This window comes from Scleropages formosus, chromosome 20 (assembly GCF_900964775.1).
Source record: "Scleropages formosus chromosome 20, fSclFor1.1, whole genome shotgun sequence".
NCBI classification, from domain to species: domain Eukaryota; kingdom Metazoa; phylum Chordata; class Actinopteri; order Osteoglossiformes; family Osteoglossidae; genus Scleropages; species Scleropages formosus.
In genome coordinates this window covers 14981187-15000572 of record NC_041825.1, presented here as the reverse complement: position 1 = coordinate 15000572, position 19386 = coordinate 14981187, and the positions used below count along the sequence as shown (strand labels likewise).

At 46.9% G+C, this 19386-nt stretch overlaps 1 protein-coding gene across 1 annotated transcript; it reads right to left on the bottom strand.

Annotated features, from left to right (window-relative positions):
* Nucleotides 1-772: 772 nt before the first annotated feature.
* On the bottom strand, nt 773-17583 carry foxk2b (forkhead box K2b). The gene is made up of 9 exons (XM_018761900.2): nt 17013-17583; nt 7823-8017; nt 5172-5319; nt 3464-3610; nt 3047-3240; nt 2433-2650; nt 1992-2288; nt 1698-1907; nt 773-1433 (listed from the first exon to the last, which is right to left on the bottom strand). Exons 1-9 carry the CDS (start codon nt 17306-17308, stop codon nt 1231-1233), a joined length of 1908 nt encoding a protein of 635 aa, XP_018617416.2. The 5' UTR covers nt 17309-17583; the 3' UTR covers nt 773-1230.
* Nucleotides 17584-19386: the final 1803 nt, after the last annotated feature.

The window sequence follows — 19386 nt, the reverse complement described above, 5'->3', positions numbered from 1 at the left end:
CTGAAGAGACTTTTTCGGTTGCCAAAAAACAATAAAATAACGAAGCAAGAGACTGCCAACTCCAACAACGTAAACACTGGCAAAGAACGTGAGGAAAACAAGGAGGAAGAAAAGGAAAAAGACAATATTTAAGAAACATTAAGTGCAGCTCTGGTCAGATTCTTAAGTAGGTCTTTTTTTCTTCAGTTCCATTTTCAGTTAACGGCTCAGGTACATCTTCTCTAATTAGTTACATGCAAGCTTGAAACATTGGATTAACTACATATGGAAATATTTGTATATCTTATTTATCTGTTAAAATATGAATATTTGTAGATGTAATAAACTCATTTCAATTTGACAGAATGGACAAAAACCAAACCACTCCATTGAGCAATTTAAAAGAAAGAAAGAGGAAAAAAAAAAAAAAAGAGGAAAAGAAAAGCTACATTCATTTTCACTGAACATGAAAAGTCCAAATACAAAAAAAGGTTTGTGATTCCAAAGTACGGGTGGAGTGATTTGAAATGTAAGACCCCACTATGTGTTTTTTCTTTTCTCTTTTTTGCTGGATTTGTCATTTTGTGCCTAGGGAAATGAAGGTACACCCAAAAAAGTTCCACATGAACAACAAAATACTGCATATCTACAACTGCATTAGGTAGGTCGACATGAAGGCTAGCTGCCGAGATACAGGAAATGGCTCCATGCGTCAGTTCCCTTACGTGGAGTGGAGTGGAGTACACCGGTGTGTCCAATCCGCATTCTCACCGAGCGTTTTTTTCGCCCCTGCTGCCCCTCCCGCTGCCCCTCCCGCTGCCCCCGGTCCCAGCCTGCACCGAGGTAGATGTAGCAGAGCTGCAGCACAGCCTGGAGACGTGGGCCTCAGTCCGCACACCTGGTTTCTTCTGGAGTCGAGATGGATTTTGTTTTTTTTTTTTTTTTTCCTTCCTTTTAAAGAAAAGGCTTCCTGCCATGTTCTATTTTTAGTTGTAGTCTCCCCCCCCCCAGGGCCAAATGATTTCTTTTCTTCAATTTATATATGTGTGGATTTTTTTCTTCTTTTAAACCCCTTGGGCAGTAACACATTCCAAAGTTCAGAGATGGGTTAACTTGCATTCTTCTCCTTTTGGCACCTTGGAGTACATGGAAGAGAGAAAAAAAAAAAAAGGAAAAAAGAAAAAGGAAGGGGTGGGGAAAAAAAAGAAAAAAAAAAAGGGAAAAAAGTAAAAGTAAGGGCAGGACGGGGCTCTAGTTCTGACTGGCCTGTTCGCTAACCGTCGCTGCAGCCGCTGGCCTGTCTGTGTTCACCGCGATCACTATGCTTTCTCCCTCCTCGCTCTTGAGCCGCTTCAGCTCCGGCTGCTCGGCCTGGTCGCCGTTCTGCCTCTTCGTGGGAAGCGAGGCGGAGGCGGATGCGTGGGTGGCCAGCATGTGCAGCGGACTCGCAACAGCTGCGGGAGAGGAGAACGGGTTAGCGCCGCACTTCTTCGGCACCTTCAGCTCACCGTCTCTGCCGAGATCCGAAGGAGCGTTTCAACATGCGAACTGCACTACGGGCGTTTCGCGCATACACACACGCGTACACACACCGATACGTATCCTCCCGAATGTGGGGGGAAGTTCATTCCGGGCAGGAAACGTGCGGTTCAAACTAACACGAAAACGGCCCGGCGTCACGTTCGAAAGGGTGCCGCGCCGCTCCGGCAGGAACCCACCTGCGTTGACCTGTCCTTGGATGGCAGTGGTGATGGGCACTACGTGAGTGCCGTTCTGTGTGATGGTCTTCACGGGCAGCTGGTGCTGACCCAGGGGGGCCTGCTGCACAATGGTAACAGTCTGTAGAGGGGCGGCCTGCGAGCTCTGGATGATGCGGCCGGCCGCCCCTATCGAAGCGTGGCTGATTGCGGGAACAGGTTCTACTTTCACTGCGAACACAGGAGGCACAAGAGGAGTCGGACAAGCGCGCTTCTCACGCCGACCGCTACGCACAACTAGCGCTTTAACGGTACCTTTCACTTCTTTATGCTCGCCATTTTCTTCCGGTTCCGCTTTGGGTGGGCTCACCACGGCGGCCTGGGTGACAATGGCCTGGCCGGCGACGGTGTAGGTGCTGGCAGCTGTGAGCTCCGCCACGGTGGTGACCGACACGGCCGGGATCTGGTGGACAACATGAACCGTCTGCATGACGGGCTGCTGGGAGGTCGAGGTGGTCACGGGTGCGGCCACCGCGTAGGTCACTGGCTTGATGGTCTGGGGTAACTGCCGCTGGACTGTAATAAGAACTGGCTGGCTGTTCAGCGGTGAACCTGGATGTAAAGAGAAAAAAGAACAAGCACAAATGACCCTGTTGCTACAAGCTGAAGAGGAGCCCATTAATGGACAAACGCTTGGGAACAGTTTAAATTCGACCGGCGGCTCGCGGTGACGCTGGTAACACTTCTGGGCCTTACCAGGCGCACTCTGGGCAAAGCGGGCCTCCTGTATCACAGCCAGCTTGGGCTGGACAGCTGTGCTGGTGGCTGTGGTGGTGGGGGTTGGGGCGGGGGCGGGGGGAGTCTCTGCCTCTACAGGGACAGGGGAGCCCTCCCGAGACAGACTGTCCGGGGTCTGCACCCCACTGGAGTGTGCAGAGAGCACCCCGGAGTGGTTGGGGGAGGCTGGAGCACTCCTGGGGGGAAAACATCCACATATTCCAATATCCATCATTCACACTTCGGTCTATCAGGGACACTTCTGCGGCTACGGACGTACAAATTAAACGTTTTCCTCCATTTCATTTCCCTGAGGCCCACGGCACTTGCAGTTAAGCCGACGAAAGGTGGGCGGTAGATAGATGGAGGCGGTGCTGCTGCGCTCTCCGCTCTAACAGCACGTTCGAATCATCGCCACCACCATCACCATCACCACCACCAGGTGGAAGCACCTGCGTCTCCCTCGTGGGGAGAAACAACACAGAGCGGCAAACAAAGCCAAACAAAAGTACAGGAAATGCAGCGGCCAGCGCATCCGTGCGCCTGCGCTCGTCAGCTCCCCGGACGACTGCGTCAGCGGCTGGCGGGGTTACCTGGAGGACAGCGGCCCGAGGGGGGTTCGGAAACAGGGGACGCCCCGGGGCCTGCGCTTGCGGAAGGCTTGCTCTATGAGCTTGCTCTCCGAGGCCGGGTCTATCCTCCAAAAGGAGCCCTTGCCCGGTTCCTCCTGGGATCGGGGCACTTTAATAAAGTAGCGGTTCAGTGACAGATTGTGGCGGATCGAGTTCTGAAACAGAAAGCAAGCGTCAGCGATGACACGAACAGCCCGAACACACGGTAAACAGCTACACCTCCTTAGAGTGTAAACTCAAACCGTCCCAGCTCCTAAAGGTTACTTATTCAATTCAGCCTCATCATTACAACACACACACACACACACACACAAACTGTCCCAGGTTCCAGTGAAAGGTCAACAAGCGACACGGAAGCACACTGAACGTGCCACCCACCTGCCAGCCCTTGTCCGCTGTCCTATAGTAGGGGTAGTTTTTGGTGATGTGGGTGTATATTCCATTCAGTGTGAGCTGTTTGTCTTGGGCCATGGTTATAGCTTGTACTATTAACTGTGCGTACGAGTACGGTGGTTTGGAGTCATCCTGTTCCAGACAAACACGGGGGAAGAAGATGGAAGAACACCTCATCAGCACGTCACCGACAACAGCACTCACACATCCAACCCTTCAGGCTCATGTCATTTGTATGGAGTTGTCCTCTTTGGTACTGGGCAGCCCTCCCCACATCAAAAAAAAGAATGAGACAACAAAAATTACAAAATATAATAAAACCAAATTAAAAGTAACAGAGCAACAAAATATCCATGAGACTTACTCTTCTAAAGGATGGTCGAAAAATTCCAAGAGTTACAAACATATCACACAAACGCGTGAGCGGCATCAGGCAGAATGGGCACCATCAACAGCACGCGACCTTCCTTTGAGAACATGCCTGACCAAGAGACCACGATAACCTTCTGATCTGGAAACTAAATTAGCTAAAATCAAGGATTTTGACAATGGAAACATGAATATGAAAAGGCCCACATCAAGTAAATCACGTGGTTGCCAACCATACACTGTGCGGTACAGAGAGGCCTCTGCAGGAAGTTGGACACATTATCTGACCTGGTGTCAGGAATATATGGTCATCAGATAAACAGAACCCACTTCACCCCACATCCACCTCTCTCCACTGGCTCCTATAGATGCCTGCAGCCACGACTCCGGGTACAGCCTACAAAACCATCAGTGGATCTGCTCCCTGATATCTACAAGACCCGATCATCTGCGACACCCCCAGCAGACTGCTACGCTCCTCCAACTCCGCCCACCTTGCTGGTCCCATGCACAAAAAGTCCAAAATCGAAAGCACAAAGGTTTCCAGTTGTGGCTCCGCTGTGGTGGAATGACTTCCCCCTCTTACTCAGAACTGCTGAATCTTTTTCTATAGTTAGGAAGGGTTTTAAAAGTCCCCTTTTTTGGACTCACTCCTCCTCTCATCTGCTACGTGCTCAATAAACTTACCTGTTTATTAAAAAAAATATATATAATATATATATACACACACACACAGAGCTACCTGGGGAATGTATACTGGTTTCTGTATGCTGTGGTGTGTGACAAACTGTACTCAAGAATCATGTGTCTGCATCCAAACCTTTCTCTCTGTTGATGTAACGCACTTCTTGTATCGTTCTCCGAGATGCACGTTGCTTTGGAGGAAAGTGTCTACTAAATGAATAAATGCCAGAGCAGTGATTTATTACTTCCTCCTTTTTCCAATTCACCCCAGTGGATAAATGCCATGAATCTGCTGTACTGACAGTCCAATCTAAAGACCCCGATGAGCTTAAAACTTGTGACCCTAAGCGCTGCGGCTCCGCAACACAGCGAACGACTGCCTTTCCTTCAAAGCAAAACCCGTTCCACTCATTGTTGGCTTTACAATGCCGGGACCTCGGCCAGATGGCCCAGCGCTCTCAGCACACAACTTCAATCCCCGTCACAGGAAACCAAGCAGTCCAACATCTCTCCTAAAGAGAGCTGCATTTGGAGTAGATTAACGAAACTACACGTGTTCTCTGCATCCGAGGTGAACCGGCGCCGATATCGAACCCTGCCGCGAGACACGAACGCAGGCGGGGCGGACGACGGCACTCACCTTGGGACTGTCCCCGCCCGATGCTTCCTTGTCATTCTCCGACTGGGAGTTGTCCCCAATGAGCGGCAGGTCGGAGCTTAGCACGCGGCCCACCCTGTAGCCGGAAGACCCCGCTCCCCGAGGACTGGATGGGCAGGAATTGGCAGCACTGGGAAGAGTTCGAACCGTGAGACGTTTTGGAGTAGATCAGACTCAGAGATTCATTTTCATAACCGCATCTCGAGATTTCAACCCATTATAACAATCGCCCCCAGAAAAACCAATCACAGCATCTTTCTTACAGATGTTCCAAAGGTTCGTAAATTATATTAAGAGCCAGGACATTTTTCGCAAGAATGCCTGTAAAAAACGCAAAAAACACGGCCGAAGCGATGGAAAGGAGGATCCCAGCACGAACAGCATCGGTCCTTTCCGGGCTACAAATGGCCCTGTTAAGAACAGCATGTATGAACCGAAGTTACTGCTGCATCAGTGTCTCTCTCTGCAGGTTCTTCATGCCATATTTCCTTAAAAATGGTACTGCAGCACTGCTGTAACAGTATCAAAGCAAACATCTCACACATACTTAGAAACGTCCGGCAACGTGTCGTTAAGCGAAGAAATTTAAACTTGTTAATAAGCGAACATTACAGCAGACAAGTCAAAGAATCATTTTTGACATCAGGAAACAATACTGGTTCAAAGGGGCTGAAGCAGTTAAAGGACACGTACGTACAAATTAAACTTGAAGCACTACAGTTTTCAAGAATGTTACCAAAACATTAAACTTGGCAAAACTATTAGTGTCAAATTAGAGCAAAGCCTTCATTTCTGCAGCGAAACGATAGTTGGTGCTGAAAAAGTGTTATGGAAAGTTTCACCTTCATCAATACGAAAAACAGAAGTTGTCCGAACGAGCAGACGATTGCTGATGACCAGATTTTCCAGGGCTCCGTTTCGTTTTGTGGAAACGAATACACTAAAAGTTGGCTGGTGTCAGCGAAACAAGGCGAGACGAAGCGCAACACGGACACGGGACAACCGAGCGGCGCTTCAAGTCCACACGTCCTTCTTGGCCGCATCGAGCACACGGTACAAATTACAAGGCGAACTAGTGCGTTCCGTAATAACTCGCAATACGATTGAAGGACCGGGCCCGATAAACGCACCCTGTCGGCGAGGGCCCGACTGGAAGGAACGATATACGTGCCGGTGTGCAATAGCAATATAATGCTCGCTTAAGAGGGAAAACAAAAAAACACTCCCAGAGACACACAAATGTGAAACTTCAATCCATTGCGACATTTAGTGAGCAGAAAATCAACACACACACACACACACACACACACACACACACACACACACACACACACACACACACACTTTAAAAGCTTCTGCTCTGCACACACCAGGACTTAACACCTGTAACGTATCGGCACAGAAAAAATGTGCACGTCGGTGATTTTGGGGAACTCCGCTGTTTCCAGAGAGGCCAGAAACACCGCTTTCCGTTACCGATGATTGTGGACGTCAACGCAAAGCCCCAGGTAAAATGGACTGTAATTGTACCGCAAAAAAACATAACAGACAGGAGAGACGCAACACACTTCCATTCACACTTACCTGTTACTTAACTTGATAAATAAAATACAAGGGTCTTTAGGAAAACATTCAGTAAAGCCACACCAGACACGCTGATAACGTAACTTCTATCAAATCTCGAAACCTCTTAATTCTCCAGTATAAACTCCGCGCCAACACGTCCGTCTACACCTCCACGCGTGCGGGTGCAGCGCGCTGCCGGATCGTTTCCCCGAGACGTGCGCCGCTTTGCAGAGAAGCGCCTCCTAAAGGAATAAACGTAACCGTTGATGTTGGATCTATTAAAAACTCCCACGCCTCATTCCGACAAAAGAGGCCTGCGGACAATTTCGCCCATTGTCCTTTCTTGCTTTCAAAGAAGCTTGACCCATTTCAAGAGCCCCTTCGTTCAAATCTCTCTCCTAACAGGACAGAGAAGCTAGTATGAAGGGCACGTTCGTGCCGGCGAGTGTTCGTCGCACAGATACGCAGCACAGCACGCGTCGTTACGTTGTACCGCTGGAAAAACTGCACGCAGCCAGTCTACGTGAATCTGCGTCTTCTGTGGCGTTGCTCGGCGGAGGGATGAGCCGTTGTACGGATGACTTACGGCTGTCCCCTAGTATTGGCCGAGCAGCGCTGCTCTATACGATCTGCGGGGCAAACGGTCAAGTCGAGTAACCCGTGCTCAAGTGTTTTCTGTTACTTCGCTTCTAAACAATTCCGCAGTCCCTGCGTCGGTCAGGACCCGAGTACGACGTCCAGGGGAACTGCTTCCACGTGGAACTTGGAGAACTTCCTGTTTTTAGCCCAAGTCAGAATACCTCGCTTCGCACGTTTGCGTATTCAGAACGCAGTTCAGGTGGTCTCACTTTAGCGCCGCGCTCCGCAAAGTCCTCTTTGTGCCGACTTTGCAGCTCTGCTCTAGACTCCGGTTTGAAAGAGCCCGTTTATGACGTCCCGGAGGCGGTCGGAGCCCGAGCCCGAGCCCCATCTATGCCACAAAAAAGCACCGAGGCCGCTGAAGCACGAGAAGGCTCTGCCGAACTACATGGCTGAACTACATCGACCAGCTGCTCGATGAGGTTTACCTGATGGTTCCGGTGGGAGACGGAAGGGGGCTCATCAAGTGGGCGATGTTGTCTGGAATGTTTATGGTTAGGGGCGATATCTGGGGCTGGACCGGCTTCACCGGCGACTCGGGAGCTTCTCGTCTCTCCTTCTTGTCGCTCGATAGAGCCGTGAACGTGATCTTGATGTTTGTGCTGGGAAACCTAAATGTGCACCTGCAACAAAACAGCAACTTGCATTTCAAATCCCAGCGCACACTTCTTCACAAATGCCTTGTAACGCTATTAAAATCTGATTTCAAAAATTAACACTCAAAATAATCTTCTAGTGTAACGAGTGGCCGAGTTACGAATTCTCAATATACATTTTCCATTTATCTTTAGTTTTCTTCACTTATGAACCCATCCTTTCATTTTATATCAATCAGAGTCACGGTGCCATTATCTAAAATTTGTTGCTGATGCGAACATATGCCAACTACTTTTCCGCCTGCTGCCATTAGTTATCAGTAAAGCACAGTAAAACAGAGTACGAGCGTTGGACTGCTGTAATTCAAGTCACTTCCAGAGTGTTTACAGCTTGTGTCTGGAGTTTTAGCGCTGGTGATCAATATCAGGAATGCTGTTCTCCTTCCACCGGCATTGAACAGGACTTTAAGGAGACATTTTTAATATTCACAAGGGACGTCTTATTAAACTTGTACAGACTAACTTAGTGTTATGCAACTTTGGAGTTACAAAATAAACTCCAAGCGCACTTCCGGTCCCGTGTTGGTAAGGGAGAGAGCCTGGACAGAAGAACAAGGTTCAGCTAATTCACACAATCTTGTTAGTGAGTCTTACCTGCACTCCGCTGCGTTGTAGTCAAAACAGGCAACATCGCTACAAAGATCTTTGCTTGGGCGATATGGCACAATTTAACATTTCTCAAGATACCACAGTAGAAGTTTGTGACGATCACAGCCTTGAACATCAGCTTACAATCACCGTGTGGAACTTAACAGGCTTGGACATGAAATTAATTGATTGTGGGGGGGGGGAGTGTTAAAATTAGTTAATTTTTTGTCTGGGAAAATACTGCTTAGCTATGATGAACTGAATTATAACGCTAATACTTTTTTAAAAATCTGTACTACAAAGCTTTTAGTACTTCTCAATCTATATCAACTAGAATAATATATATATATATATACTGTATTTTTCAGTTTTTTACTAAAAATTATATTGGGATAGTCACACCCAAGTTCATTGGCTACCTCAGACATAGAGCACTCCAGCATCACTGACACACCTATACTGTACAATCTCACCGGTGGGAAAATAAGTAGGACAGCAGTTAAGGACATGGACATGTAAACTAAAGGTTACTGCTTCAACACACATTTCGCTAGCACTACTGAGCACGGTAATTAACCTTGACTGCTCCTTAAAAAAAAAAAAAAAAGCCATCGGCTACGCAGAAAATGTTTTTATAGTAGCGAACCGAAAGCAAAGCAAAGTGAACAAACCGGCCGTTTCGAGAAATGTACTAACACCAGGTGTCAGACAGGACAATTCCTGCATTACCATTTTTGTCGCACGGTTGTTTATTCCGTTACAGTGAAAAGAAACAGGATGCTATTATACAATGTCACTGCTATATAATTGTTCTTTTTTCAATCGTTTTAGGGTGTTTACCGTCGTTAACGGCTTTGACCGCTGTCATGGCAGAAGATGGTTGGCTGTAGGTGCAATTTTCTCTTCTGCAGTTGTACGCTTGCGATGTAAATATTCTAACAAATCTCTAGCCTGAAGGTTACCGGTCTAGATACTGTTGAAGTGAAACATTACTCTACCTCAGTCTTTACAACGATCGAAACTCCGAGCAGCATTTTTTGACGATCCCAGACGAGCGCACGGAAACGGAGAGGGTTCCGCGTCCAGGTCGGTACCAACCCGATCAGCTCATCGCGTGCGGTTCTACCTAAAGCCCGACAACGTCAGCATCCTGCCGCTAGCGTCTGACAGGGTGCTGTAAAACCAGAGACGAGAGGGGTTCGTTACTGGCGCCCTACTGCGTACAAGCCGCTAACGCTCATCATTAACATCAGTAATAAAAGACGGTACTGAAATGGATGGCTTTTGCATAGTCTCACATATCGGTGATAAAACTATGGTTATGGCATCAGCCATAATTTATAGATTTTGTTCACTTGGTCGCCGCACTGACCGACACCCGCTGGTAAACCTGCCCCTGCAGTGACGCGACTTGACTACGTACAAGAAGTCCGCTAGCGAAACGTGCTGGGCCTATTACCATTTCAGATCTTCTGGAAAGCATAAAACACCTTGGACATACTTGGCATTCTGAAATGACCAAATGTACTGAAACTTTTGAGGGAAACTGTTGGCATAAGGCCCCACCCTCCAAAACCGGGCATGACCCCAACACTCTTGAGAGAATATTTCCCTTTCACATATTAAAGAGCGCTGAGAGGGAAAATATGCTTCACTGAATTCATGCCATTGGGAGCAGGGGGATTTTTTTTTTCCCCCCTCTTTCTTCCTTTCTGGAGGAGTAAATGTTCTTTTACAATAGCAGAGAAAAATTTGGCACCAATAAGCTTTCAAACTACTTCTGCAGCTGGAGAACTAAAAACGAGGCTGCAGCCGTTCAGCCTTCTTTTGCTGCTCTTCAGAAATGGCACATTTCCCTCATTTTTTCGCAGATACAACTAGCTTCCTACTCGCAACCACAACTTCCTGAGGTTTTGCCTCAGGGCACATAACAAAAAAGAAAAGAAAAAAAAAAGGCAAAGCAAAAATAGCAGCATTCAAAACACGAGCAAACAAAACTGTGACAAAAAGCTCCAACAGAAGTGTGCCGAGAGCCTGCATATTAAGTGTGTACCACTTAAGGGGTACACCGCGGTACAGCGACAGTGCGCTTCTTGGCGATTAATACCCGTAAAGCAACAGAAACCGAACCGCCAAATAATGTGGGCCCATCTAACGCTGATGACAAAGTCACAAAGCCTTAGGAGCAAGAGGACGACTCGGAAAACGCCGCCTTAAGGGAACAGCGTGCGAACTTTCCTTTTCGTCGCGAGCACTGCTGTGCGGCAACTCGGCTTCAGCGCCGTGCTTAAACGCGTTACGGCAGAGATCCTGCTGGGACTTCAGCTGGAAACGTTCACACTGCAATTCCGCATCTAACCACTTTTAGATACCCCCTTACAACACAATGAAAACTAATGATCTCATTTGCATAACTGAAACATGAATATGCAAATGGCCTGGAAATTGAATGATATAAATACACATTTCACACTTCCGTTATACTGGGAAATTCACTGCATCAAAGAACTGAAATATTTAATGTAAATTACTGAAGGATAGACTAAACAAGTGATTAAGCAAATTCCTCATATGAAACTTTTGATATTTTTACTCGAGAACTTGCCGACATGCAAAACGCAGCTGGCTGTGAATTTACCAGATATTCATAAGGAGATGCTGCTCGGCGTCATGGCCCACTCCCCTCGCTGAATGCCTTCCAGCTCTCTAGTTCCTCTTTCAGTCTGCAGGACTCGCAGTCGGTAGAAACGGGAGCGAGTAAGAGCAGTCCCGGGTGCAGCGGGTCCGCTGCCGTTCGCCCCGCGTCACAACACGGAAGTTCCGCCTGAACGACTCTGGGCTGCCCAGGTGTAAATTGGGATTAATGCAAACCGCGCGTAGGACTTAGTTCCTCCACCTCCCTTTACAAAGGACACAGATGACCTTCAGCCCATTCAGGTCTCCAAAGCCTTGCAGAAGGTCCCGAGAACCCTGCGTTACCCGTTTCGATGACTATGGTTTAAAGCACAACGAGGGATCCATCGTTTGTCAACTGCTTTGAATTTGACTAAACAATGTTGTACAATAGCTGTGCAGCAGACAACAGCTTTTCAACTGTTATGAATTTGAAAAATAACTATTTTACCTTCAATGCAGTTGCAGCCCACAAAATCCAGGCAAAATGCAGGAACAACAATGAGATATCACTATTGACCCTGAGACAAATTTGACATCTAATCCAGTTTATTTATTGATTATTACTTATTTGGTGGTTCTGGTGTAAATGCATATGCTTACAACTTGTGTTTACATGTTTTTCAATACATCTGCCTGACAAACACATACATAAACACAGCCACTTACTTCACTATGCAAGATTCACTTGACATAATCCAGACAAGAATGCTTTGACAATATACCATGTCCAAACCACAGGGCTAATTTTAGCAATTTATCATTTAAATTCCAGTAGCTTCTAGAGAACATAGTTCTAGATTCAAACGTGCCAACAATTACTCTTACAATTACCATTTGTTGTACTCTGATTTCTGAAGAAAGTCACTTTGAGGATAGTAACTGAACAAATAAGGCCTACAGATCTAATATGATCATTAAAAAAAAAACTAAAGCACAATGAGGAATTAGCTGTTTATGTTCTATAGTCTCACACAGCCTGAAAAGTTATTTTTTCCAGTACGTATACTTGGACAATATAGGGAGTCTTGCAGTTCTTCTTAATTTCCTATATTTTTTCATGTCAGGAGAAACCCCATAGTCTCAGCTGCTCTGCCTCTGAACTGGAAAAGGGAATTTATAAGAATTTCTAAAATGTTATATTGGTGTACAATGTATGTTCTTAGGCATGAAGAGCACAATTTTTCCATACCCACCCCAAAGACGGTGAAATGGCAAAAATGAAAACAGTCGAAATGTTGACAAGATGCCAAGACAACCAGTCAAACCTGCCCTGCATATTTTCAGGATGGGTGCTTACAAAATTTAAAACTGAACAGACGAGGTTTCCAAGGTGTCTCCTGCTTAAAATGAAAGGTGAACCAACGTATCAAATCAGTGGCTCTCTGACATATAAACTTAACTGGGGCCAGTATGTATGTTCGCTACTTGACAAGTTTTTAGCACATAGTAACACGGAGCTGGTGAGATCATCATCACTACTTGTGTAATGTGCGCTGCAAATACGGTGGTATTGGACTAAGTGACTAAAGAACGGGGGGTGCGGTGGCGCAGTGGGTTGGACCGCAGTCCTGCTCTCCGGTGGGTCTGGGGTTCGAGTCTCGCTTGGGGTGCCTTGCGACGGACTGGCGTCCCGTCCTGGGTGTGTCCCCTCCCCCTCCGGCCTTACGCCCTGTGTTACCGGGTTAGGCTCCGGTTCCCCGTGACCCTGTATGGGACAAGCGGTTCTGAAAATGTGTGTGTGTGTGTGTGTGTGTGTGACTAAAGAACTGCATGTCTGCATCTGCATTTCTTTCTTTGTGGTTAAAATGCACTTTTGTGTACTCCGACTTGAGCACTGATTGCAGACGGCAAGGGGGAACACAAGTTATTCCATCTGGTGAGCCAAGGCATCCCATGGACTTGCCTCGGTGTTCCGACTGTGTTGGCAGGAGTATATACGACACAGTGTAAATAAAGAGAGCTCAATAAAGAACCAGGAAATGGTGACGGTGCTCGACATCAGCTCTGCCACCTCTTCCTTTACTCCACATATCATACAAAGTTCATCAATATGAACTACAAGAGTAATGAGGAATAAAAGCCTGACAAGTTCCTAAGTCATACACCGACTGTATGGGGGACTGCAAGTAGTTTCACCCCACTGAAGGTACTTACCCTGACTTAATATAGTAAGAACACCCTACTGTATGAATGGGCAAGTCACTGTATGTTGGTTAGAACAGAACCCTAACATTAATTCACTTCAGAGAAAGATCAACTAAATAAAGGATGATATTACCTGCATTATTTCCTTCTGAACGGGGCTTGAAGATTTAACAGTCCAACTAGTTAATATGAAAACGAAACAACGCCTAAGAACCACTGTTAAAAAAAGGGATAAAGACATTATACAGCGTTTACTCGTGCAGTAGCTACCTAGCTCAAGTTAGATATTCAAAAGTGACCTTCAGTTGCTCATGCAAGTGGCTGTAAGAAACTGTACATTCCTGCAACACAACCCTGCAATTATTGTATTGTGTCACTAGTTTGACAGCTGTAGGAAATACATTACACAGATACAAAAGTAAAATCAATTCTGTTATCGCATTAAAAATCTACAGGAAAGCTTAGTACAAGTTCAGAATTTTAAAGGGGAATAGAGAATCCATCAAGCAACCCAAGAACACAGGTTGATGAACTCCGGCCCCGTGAGTTCTAATGTCACACTAAAAGAGAACAAAAGAAGATGGATGCTGTGCTTCAATCTGAAATGTCACAAAGAAAAAAGGCACTAGCAAAGGCTGGTACAATAAGAAAACAAAAATTTTGCAAATAAAGCTTTTTTTTTACTATCATTTTTGAACCCTCTGCAGGAGCTCTTCCTTAGTGAGCTATTTTGCGTTCTCCTCTGGGCATTTTTTATACCTTTTAGAAGGTGGCTTTCGCATGGAGCCGAGAGGCCTTGCCAAAGGCTGACGTGATAATATTCTATGTAGCAATGAAAACAATATGCTAACAAGACAGAGGCGATTTCCTGATTAAATTAAGGCAACACGGATGACAAATTCCCTGCTGCCTGGTATCCCACCCAGGGTGTACAGTGCCCCACACCCTATACTTCCAGGATAGACTCTAGATCACTGCATCTTTCATTAGGACAAGTGGTTAAGTAAAAGCGAGGAAAAGAGAAGAAATGGAATACAGAGTATTCAATGTTCATTGTTAGTTTGCCTGATGTGCCAAAGCCGACAGACTGCGAAGCAAGAAAAGTTAATGAATAAGTAATGAAAACCTAGCACAGAACACAAGGTAAACCAGCAAAAAAAAAACATAGAAGTTGAATTTTAACTGAAATGTCTACTTCTTCTTGGACCGGATCCAGTTCAGCACTAAAAAAAAGGGGGGAAATTACAGCACTTGTGAGGCAGCGAAAGATGGATGACGTTTTAGATACTGTGCTTATGTTCCTTCACCGAGTTTACGGCGTCACGTTAAAGCTGGAAGAAACGTAGCGGAACGTACACGCACGGTGATGCGACGAAATAGGGAAAGCGTACAGGCACGAAACGCAAAGATCGTCCTGGACTGCTCTAACAGTACCTATATTTCACATTCAAGTGACCCTGACCACGGCAGCACTTTCAGAGGTCTTTCCTCTGGCTGCGTTACTCCTCGAGCGCGTTTTCAAAAACCAGGCTGACTTTTTTTTGGTCGCGATGATGAATGGTTCGGCCTGTACCGTTCCCCCAGCGAGATCCTTGTCGACATCTCTAACGCCCTTCCAACTCTGCCGAGGCCGCCCTAATTTTAGCCGATAATGTCATCTGTAGTAGCGGAATTAGCTGTATGATGCTAATCATACCGCCACATAGTACCAGCAACCAGAGCGATATGGTCTAACTGCACTAACGTTTGTAATATCTGTGCTTTATAAATAAAACGTACCGCACACGTTGACACGCAACTCATTCGAGGAACTGTATAAATCAGTTCAGAAAAAAACCTCAAAGTTCTGTTAAGAACTGCACAAAAACATTTCACGTTGGAAAGCAATAGGCCAAGCGCACATGATTATTATTCTGACTGCATGCAGCCGAGACTCTGCTCGATTCCTGCATTTTTTTCCCCCCCAAGTCACACCCACTTATGAATTTTACTTTTACCTATTTACACCGATTTTCTATTTCCCGAGCTCAGCATGCGACAGTTTACACCTGTCCGTAGCTTACGGAAATAAAGGAGGCTGAACTTTTTTTTGCCACGTAACAAAACAACCAAGTTGTGCTCAGTGCCATCATACACCAGCCAGGGCTTCTCTGGCAAAAAAAAAAAAAAAAAGAACATACATTGCGTTCAAACGTTCAGATGCCAAATTCTGCCAATGGGTTTTCTACTTGGCACCGTAAATATGGAGAGGCGACACACGTAGTACACAACAACAGTGCAGTTCCCACGTATAAACGGGGCATAATCACAGTGCTTTTCACAGAAGTGCGGGGAAGTTAGAAAGGAGCATGCGCACGGCCTACGTCACGTGCGAAAACTCATCACACATTCCACGAAGTAACTTGGATTTTGAGAGAACAATCTGGAGACGATACCTTCGTAACGGCATCCTTTAATAGGACCGACCCGTCAGTTACGTTCCCGGCAGCGGTATGGCAAGTACCTCTCTCTCATCAAGTCAACACAAGCAGCAGGCATCTTTACATTCACGCTGGAAAGTGCTGACGTAGTGAACGAACACATTTAACAACAAATCATGTAAGTCGTCCTGCAGCTGGACAGTTTGAGTTTCCAGCGAAGGCTGGTGAGCTCAGACTGTCAGGCACCTGAGCCGTGGATGCCGGTGCCCGCGTCTCCTGCACACAAAGCAAATCAGAGCCCACATGCCACGCGTGGCAAGGATGCACGCGATGAGCCTCGGAGCACACCAATGCACGCGCAGGTGGCACGTGTGTGTGCGTGTTTGTGCGAGAGGGAGACATGCGCGGAAGACGGCGGTCCCCTGGATGCGACTGGACTCCAGTTTGACCGACATCACGTCATTTCTGCCTCCGTCTCCGCTTACGTCAGTGAGGAGAATGTCACTTGAAATATGACATGTAAAACGGCAATCCTTGCTTTTAATCACATATATTCCGCACCACGACGTAAACAGAGAGCCTTCCGGTAGAGAATGCGCCACCAATCGAGAAGTTGTGAGTCTTGTTCCTTAAAATAGTCTTTGTTTACACGCGCCCCGCGTTCCTCATTAGTCAGTGACTGTGGAAAAACGGTTTTCCCCCCCCACCTCACACGAATTGCAACGTTAGACGTTGCACACATTTTTAAAAAAAAAAAAAAAAAAAAACAAAAGTTCCCATAAACACTGGAGACTACAACACGGAATTCAAGTGGAAGGGCGACAAGCAACAACGGAAAAAAAAACAACGCGGATATATCCGCGATCATAACCACCATGCCATGATGCAAAACATGTCCCGCGCCGGCCAACGAGGTACAAATATAAAAGTCTTGTTTTCCTACATGCGGCGCATTTATTTTGAGAGGTACGAATAAGAAATGGACACAAAGGTGACACCACGGAGGGTCACGGTGGGATTACTATTACCACGATCCCGCAAACTGCGCCGCGCCGAGGCGAAGGAAACACGGACGGACGGAGGGAGCGGGAGCCTCGCAGCACGTGCTGCGGCCGGGCACGCGGTCCACTTACACTCGCGGGAGCTGCAGAGGAGGAGCCCCCCGCCTCTGGAACACGCCGTCCACAAACACTCCGTTTTTGCCCAGGCACCGCAAATAAAAGTCTCCGCCGCCGGCGCCGTCCTCGCCGGCGGTGAAAATCTCCAGGTGTCGGCGGGAGATGAAGCTCGAATGGCCCATGCTCACGTCCACGGAGCCCTGCGACGAGTTCCGCCCGATGGTCACCGAGCGCTTCTTCATCAGGTATTCGAATTCTCGGCCCTCGAGCCGGGCGACCGCCGGCCCCGACACCCCGCTCACCACCGCCATCTTTTTGGGGGGGGTCTGCTCACAGATTTAACGTAAAGGGGTGCCCGAATTGAACGTGGGTGTTTGAAGAAAGTTGCAATTTGGAGGGGAGTTTTGGAAAAAGGGAATCCGAATTTTAAGTGGAATTTTTTTTAAGAGGGAACGTGCCTAATCGGGGGGACAGCGGCTCCGACCCACCGCCGCGACTCGGAGAGAAAGAGAAGGAGAAAGAGACAACCAAACAGACATAGGGGCGTTTTCGGGATGCTTGGCAGGTGGAGAAACCAATGAAAACGACCACATCGCGCACAAGTATGCGGAAAGCACCAATGGGAGAAACGGCACAGCAGTTTATTAGACGCTAGCTTAGTTGCACTGTAGCGAAATGCTCGAATTAAGCGGTAGGTAGTAAAAGATTGCGTGGATGTTTGACAGTGGCGGACAAGCCTGTTTTGTTGCCTTGCAATAATTCAGTGATCTAATTTTTTTGTCGGAGTACACATGTACACCGCGCACCATGTGTTACGCTCAATAATATATTCTACAAGAATATTTGTACTTCCCCGAAGGGTCTGTTATATGAGGCTATTTTTTTTCCACCATCCCCGGGGGTTTCAACGTTAAACACATTTTTGACCTATTAGTTTCCCCCAAAAGTCGCACATTAGTAACACATACACAGACAGAGCACAGTGTATGTAGTTCAAAAACAGAAAAAAAAAAACAACACAGGATGCTTCTTTGATAGCTACGAACAACATATGCCATATTTTATAAGAGTTAAACCGAAACAGAGATATAAACACAGACACAATACAGTTATTGTAAGGCAATGTCTGGTGAAGTGCAGTGCACGTTTTTTGAAACCTCTCACATCCGCCCAGTTTGGAGTGAAATCCATCCATAAGGCGATCCGTGCCAGGTTTTGCGCACAGCCCACGTCTGCGGCAGCCCAGCGTTTATAAACCGTGCTACCCACAATGCTTTGGGCGACTCTCTCTGTTATGGAGGTCATGGTCGGTGGAATAGATGTTAAAATATCTCCAAATAAAGCCATAACGTCGTTTGCGCACACGCATCTATTTTAAAAAATAAATTCACGCTGCCGTCAGAGCAGCTTAAGTGGTTTGGCAGTGCATTTTGTCGCAAACTGAACACGTTTGTAAAAGAGGGGTACATGTGGCGTGCAGACATGTGCTTCTTTCGCGATGACGTCACCGGCGAGGCGTGGAAGTGACCTGAGTGGGGAAGGAGTGTTTGTAAACAGTGCGCTCTGAGCGGCTGAGGGTGGGGCGCGCGGCGAACGCCAAATATGGACATGATAAGAGACGAGCGCGAGCTCAGGTTCGAGACGGAATAGTGCTGACATGCACGCGTGCCATGTTATAGTGCCCAGGGATGGGTGGGCTCGCTGTTCGCAGCAGGCAGGGCTGATTGGAAATGGAAGCAAACCCAGCCAGCCCTCATCTCCATTTTTAAAGCAGTTAGCGGTGTTTTTGGTGGGTACGTTCTGATATATTTATCTCCAAGCACTAGGAAGAGTTTTGAAAGAGCTCTCCTCAGTCCTTCCGACCGATGGCTGTCGCCGTGCACACGTGGGTTGGGAGCTGCGTGTATTTTCAGTCAGTGTACCAGCGTTACCACCTCCTTTTCTTTACCACTGGGTATTTCCAGAAACGCAAAGGAACTGGATGGATTGTTTTTATTTGTTTGCTAGATGAAGAATAACTATTTAGCTGTCTCTTTCCCAGTGATACTCTGCAGTGTGTTCTCATTCATTGTACTAATTCAGTCACATTTCTTTTGTTTAGCTGATGCTTTTTCTCCAAATCCACTTACAACCTTAAGGTACTTACAATTATTTACCCGTTTATACAGCTGGGTCATTTTACTGGGGCAATTTATGGTAAGCTAAGTGCTGTGAAAGATTTAATTTTTGGATGTGATGACCCTAGGAGACTGTTCAGTAGTGGTGCATAGTACGGCGAGTCTTTTCTCCCCTCGGGGCTTGCCATTGGCGGGACTTTTGTACATGCGCACTGGAGTGCATCAGCCAGTCTTCTGGAAGTATCCCACCTCTGCCACCAATGTAACCTAGT